Raw genomic sequence first — 6,000 nt, 5'->3', positions numbered from 1 at the left:
AATATATGAAAAATGACGCAGCGTCAACGCTGCGACGTCGCAGCGCAACGCAACGTACTAATGTGGCCTCGCTCTAAAATGAGTAAACTAGAAAGACTACAAATATTCTGCAACAGGCAATTTAAGTTCTAAGGGTGTTTTATAAGGACATTCCCCTTTTCCTCAACAAGCCAAGCCTAAAACAAACGCCAGCCAAGCGGCTACGAAATACATGACTCACTGCAGGAGCGTCATGAGGTGGTGCACGAAGTCTCCCTGCGCGAGCAGCAGGTAGCGGCGGTGCGCGGCGAGGTGGTCCAGCAAGTGATGGTGCGTGGTGAGCGCGGCCAGCAGGCGCGCCGCCGCCGCCGCGTGCGCCAGCCCCACGCCCTCGCGCAGCCCGCCCGCCTCCCACCACCCCGCGCCGTCTGACTCCTCCTCGCTGCTTACACCTATTTGATAAAAATATGTACCATATTGATTTTTTAATTCGACAGTTTTTGGCTTGTTACTCAATAACCAGGGTTTTCAACCAACTGAAGTGATTCTTTTTGTATTTGATAGGAAATTGTTGTCATTTGGTCCCAGTTTAGAATTTGGAATGGTACCTCTTTCCCAAGGAAGTAAATGAGCATTTTTGTAGAAAAAAAAATTGTTGTTTTTAATACTTACACATAAATGCAATGAAAAGTGTAGCATAAAAATTTTGTTATCATAACATTGCAAGTGTCGAAAAGTATCCAATTCATCAAGATTCCATCTCAAGACATAATTTATTTCTGTTCTTTTACTATGATAAAGTTCCTTTAACGATAATACACATTTGTATTATTTTAATCTCTTTAAAATAAAAACGGTCAAATGAATATATAGTCAAAATAAAGTCGGGCCGGTGCCAATTATTACATAACCTCGATTTTTTATTATATGCCGTTAAAGCGGCAACATGAAATTGTCAATTGTCTAACTGTCATCTTTCATGAGATACATTGCTTGATGATAAATGGACAGACATACAAACAGATAATCAGCCAATCAGCTGAGTCTTATTTATTTGGTTCTATTTTACCCTAAAAGATAGGCAACAACCATAAAACATATATTGTTTAAAGGATAAAACTATGTTGCTATTAATTTATTCATAAACTAGCGGTCCGCCCCGGCTTCACACGATTTTTCTCTCCACAAGAACCCCTTATGTTGGCACAAGAAAGGTTCTCAAAGACATTAAAAAAAAAATGGCCGAATTGATCGACCCGTTCTCCAGTTACTCTTAGCAAAACATTTGGCGATTAATCTTTATTCATATTACATACAACAATGAGTCTAAAAAGTTTTGTCTTAATAAAATCTTACACCATATGTAATTACACAAATGATAATTCACATAAAGATAAAACAACGAACGCTAACCATTTCGTGTATGGGCAGCAAGAAGATGTTGTAAATGATGCGCATGGTCTGGTGTTGAATCAGCTTCCCCAGCCTGATCAGGTAAATCAGCACAAGCTTCTCTCATAAATACTACGCTTTTGCCAGTTGCCAGAATTTGTGCAGCTTGCTCCCGACACATGAATGATGGAACCATCCAATCCCTAACAGAAATTATGTATAATAATCAATAGCTTTTACATCATTGACAATAAAATGAATCCTTTGTCCTCTTAAGACATGTGGATGTATAAGAACAGCGGTATTAAAAAAACAGTATTCACCAACTTAAAAACTCAAACACATAAGTATCTGGAGTTTGAATAATAACAATAAATATTTACCTCACTCTGTATTTATCATGCCACATTCTGTCAATTGGTACACCACTACGACTCTCAATGAAAAATTCATTGAAAGGATCATCAATCTCTCCTAAAACATAAATGAACATGAATTTTGTACATAAATTTACAAAAAATTGCAAGATTTCTTCATCTTGAAGAAGATTTCCAAAGTATATAACGATGTATAAAAAATGAATAATCTGTATTTATTACCATGTAAAAGCCAGCGAGTTAACATAAGTAGTAATGGATATGTGAGTGCAGTCAAGAGTCTGCGTGCTAAAGCTGCCACACGCTCGTCACCGTGATTGACAAAGCGGTGCACGCATGACGCTAATTCACCACCTGCAATATTTCAAACAATTACTACCCAGATTTAAATTTTGCCTACAGTTGGAAGCAAGATTTATATCTGAATAGTTATTATATAGACACGATAGAAACCATATCTAAATATATCTAAATACGAGATGATTGGTCAAACCGCCGCGTAATGTGTGCTGCGTGTAGGCCCAGCGCCGCCGAGTCAATTAGTGTTTATATCTTTTAAGCTGTATTACATTGCACTATATATATATATATATATATATATATATATATATATATATATATATATATATATATATATATATATATATATTTTTTTTTTTTTTTTTTTTTTCTTTGTAGTATGTATAGTTGTTCAAACATTTAGTTTTGCATCATAGAGATGCATCTGCAGAGAGGTATTATGAGGGTCAATTAGATATGAATGCCAAATTCTGTTTGTATCTTCATCAAAATAGTATTGTTTTATTAATCAAGTAGATTTAGATAAATTTGCAATTTTGTATTTTGTTATTTGAGCATTTTAATTTTTTTCTTTAATGAATAAATCCAAATAAGTGTAGTTATTATCTTCATTTTCACTCTTACTCTTACATAGGTTTTATACCTACTATAGGTACTCTTATGCAGTTATTATAATTTATTGCTTTATATTTATTTTTTTACAGACTGTTTGTGTTTCTTTAGTTGAATGAATGCTTGTTTATGGACAGAGTGATGAATTAACCAATGCGATGTGTATTCTAGCAAACACACTGTAAGTTTGTGAAAATATGATCCATAGTATTAGTTAAAATTGACAGTCGGGTTATATATATTTTATGTAAATTATTGATAACTAGCTGTTCGCCTCGTTTTCACCCATGGTGAGTATGTAGTCTGTATCACTCAGTGTAATTGTAGCTTTCTAATAGTGAAAGAATTTTTGAAATCGGTCCAGGCGTTTACGCGTGATGGCGTGACCAAGGGAAACAGGGATTCATTTATATATATCTAGATATGATACACGTAGTAATAGAATGATGCATGGCAGGTAATATGAATTATTTGTACTATCCTATTAACTCGAGGGGTTGAAGACCGGCTACTATTAACTATTTGCGATATCTCAACAGAAACTTTTAATTTGCAATTATTGATTAAAAAAAAAAATACTTAATACTCACCTGTTACTCCGACAGACAAGTAAACTCCATATTAGACTTTAAGATAGACAGAGCATACACAAACTAGGATAGTCTCCTAAACTGTAATCCCTCATACAACAAAAAGAAATACCATTATCCTAAAATGCAATAGTATTTACTATTTTATATTAAATCACCTTTTTTATGTTGAGCGGCATGGGTAATATTTGCAAGCCAAGTCAATCTATGTAAAGGATCTTGAGCCCAAACACATACACGGCGAAGAGTACCCCCACCTCCATCACTTTCACACACCTAAAATAGATTTTTGTGTTATAGAACAAGAGATTAGAATTTTTATTATTCATGTAGCTTTAAATGTTTAGGTGAGGTTGTGGGGAGCCAGCACATGGGTTTTTATTAAAGTTCTGATCTATATTTATTAAATCTGTCAAAATCACCTGGGATTGTAGCAATGCAACACTTCTATAGTATTCTGTTAATTCGTCCCTGACTGCTGCCACTAAGCCTTCGCCCATGAGACCTAGAACAAAAACAAATCCTACTAATATTATAAATGCGAAAGTTTGTAAGGATGTGTGTGTGTTTGTTGCTCTTTCACGCAAAAACTACTGAACCAATTGCAATGAAATTTGGTACGTAGACAGCTGGACAACTGGAATAATATAAAAACAACTTTTTATCCCGATATTCCTATGGAATAGAGACTTACGCGGGTGAACCGCGGGGCACAGCTAGTATTTTAATATTTTGTAAAAGTTTTAAATGTTTATAAAAACTGTAAATATCGCAAAATTAAGAAGTCGCAGAATTTTTTCCAGCCCAAATATTATTTTTTAGTTATAGGAAAAGGTTTGCAAAGAGGATTTAAAGAAAACTATAAACTTGTCTGTCTACCTTGGGGCATAACACCAGAAGCAGGATCAATAAATTCCTTGAGTCTATCATGTAAAAAACCAAGATGTGCAATCCGAGAATAAAGTATTTGTATGGGTCTAGGCCATGAACAATTTGTTCTTGCCTTAACACCTGTTGCTGCCAAAACTGCATCCCTTACACAAGTATGTTCATTTGAACGATCTGAAACAGAAGTCCAAGATCATTATTCATTTATTAAATGCTTAAACCGCAGACATTGTAATTAATTGTGACTCACCACATGTCTGTAGGGCTAAGGCCATATTACTGTTATTGGAGGGAATACTTGGATTGGAATTTTGCTGCTTTGGAGTGTTTCTATCCCAACTTAATGATCCCATTGTACTTTTACTAGAGGTAGTGGTGCCTGAAAATGCCACAGCAGAGTTCTGAAAAATTAAATAACTTTATGTGTTAAAGCATGCAAAAATACAGGTGAAGCTAATAAGATTGTGTTTCCATCTATACTTACTGCAATATTAAGATTAGGTACTGGGAAAAGTTGATGAGTTGAATCTGATTGTTGGGCACCATCTGCGAGTTCAAGTAAGAGAGATAATACTGCTACCCGTTGCTTTAATACAAACTGTAAAAATACACAATTATATACCTTGATGACTCAAGCAGCTCTCATGGTAAAACATTTTTATTTTTAATGAATATTCACTAGCAAATTAATTTCTTGTCCTTAAATTTAAATCCCATTATTTATTATTTTCAAAGTTGAATAATGGTATTCTAATTTGACAAAAATGTAAATGTATATTAAGAATAACTGAACAATAATTTAGCATAGTAAACATCTAACTACTTACAGTATTTTTGAGTTTTGCAAAAGACTCATTAAACTTATCAGCATCTCTACTTGATATAGTAGCTAATCTTGAATGAATTTTCTGGCACAGCAATTTTTCGTCAAGAGGTGAACTGGTTTTGTCATTTGTTGAAGACAAATAAGACAAGGCCATCTCATATGCTCCATCTGAAATTTTTAATAAAAATAATGTCAAAATTGTTCTACTTTAATTTTAAGACAGATATAAAATTTTAGAATATACTATAGCTAGGTACTCTTTTTCAAGTTTATAAAGATATCCCGCAGATAACTTTGTATAGTAAACATAATCTGTTTAGTTTTTTTAAACAATGTACAAATTATTTTATTGAAAATAATCATCAAATTAATTGACACATGATTAACTTTCGAAAATGGAAGAATTACCTGGATTAGATGACAATCCTTTACACAATTTATTAAGTAGTGAAGACACATTGTTCATGGAATTATCCATTGCATTAGAAAACACTCAAACACACACAACTAATACTTTATTTTTTAGTATTTAAGTTAGAAACCGGAAAAACGAAAATTAAAAGCGTAATTCACTCTTGTCACAACATTTATTTATTAAACTCTTTAACTGACATTTTATGTACCTGCTGACTACTTTTAAACAGGCACGATTTGTTTTTAAAGAAGGTGCATGCAATCAAATATAACCGTAGTTTTAATTAAAGTTATATTATGTATTTTGAATTTTGCCTTTTTGATTTTTGAATATAATTCGTTTTTCTGATAATTAAAGTTGACAGACTGCAATGAATTAACAGATGCAATAGATCAATCAAATTAAATTTACAGATAAAATAAGTTCCGAAAAACAGCCATTGGCAGTTTTTTCTGCTTTCCTTTGGACGGCGAAAATAGCTTAGGAGTATTTATCTCTTTATCAGATTTAGAAATCTATAATTAAATCTAAATCGACAGAGAAAATGCGCGTATTTTTTATCTGATATTACAACGCTTTATAAAGAGTCGCAAAAAAACAAATTTTGGTTGCCAAAAAATA

The 6,000-nt window shown here is 33.3% G+C and overlaps 1 protein-coding gene across 1 annotated transcript in view; it reads right to left on the bottom strand.

Moving 5' to 3' along the window:
• LOC119830381 (gamma-tubulin complex component 3 homolog) overlaps positions 1 to 5,745 on the bottom strand; it is a 10,753-nt gene extending 5,008 nt beyond the window's left edge. Inside the window, exons 1-11 of the mRNA XM_038353378.1 lie at positions 5,373 to 5,745; positions 4,966 to 5,132; positions 4,623 to 4,736; positions 4,389 to 4,539; positions 4,130 to 4,312; positions 3,673 to 3,755; positions 3,409 to 3,526; positions 1,971 to 2,102; positions 1,755 to 1,845; positions 1,393 to 1,574; positions 221 to 431 (exon numbers count right to left, since the gene is read on the bottom strand). Of these exons, the coding sequence (XP_038209306.1) occupies positions 221 to 431; positions 1,393 to 1,574; positions 1,755 to 1,845; positions 1,971 to 2,102; positions 3,409 to 3,526; positions 3,673 to 3,755; positions 4,130 to 4,312; positions 4,389 to 4,539; positions 4,623 to 4,736; positions 4,966 to 5,132; positions 5,373 to 5,442 (1,502 nt within the window). The 5' untranslated portion in view covers positions 5,443 to 5,745. The remainder of the gene's footprint in view (positions 1 to 220; positions 432 to 1,392; positions 1,575 to 1,754; positions 1,846 to 1,970; positions 2,103 to 3,408; positions 3,527 to 3,672; positions 3,756 to 4,129; positions 4,313 to 4,388; positions 4,540 to 4,622; positions 4,737 to 4,965; positions 5,133 to 5,372) is intronic.
• Positions 5,746 to 6,000: the final 255 nt, after the last annotated feature.

The sequence above is a fragment of the Zerene cesonia genome, chromosome 11 (assembly GCF_012273895.1).
Source record: "Zerene cesonia ecotype Mississippi chromosome 11, Zerene_cesonia_1.1, whole genome shotgun sequence".
Classification (NCBI taxonomy): Eukaryota; Metazoa; Arthropoda; class Insecta; order Lepidoptera; family Pieridae; genus Zerene; species Zerene cesonia.
Note: the sequence above shows the minus strand (reverse complement) of the source record. Positions and strands in the feature narration are given on the sequence as shown.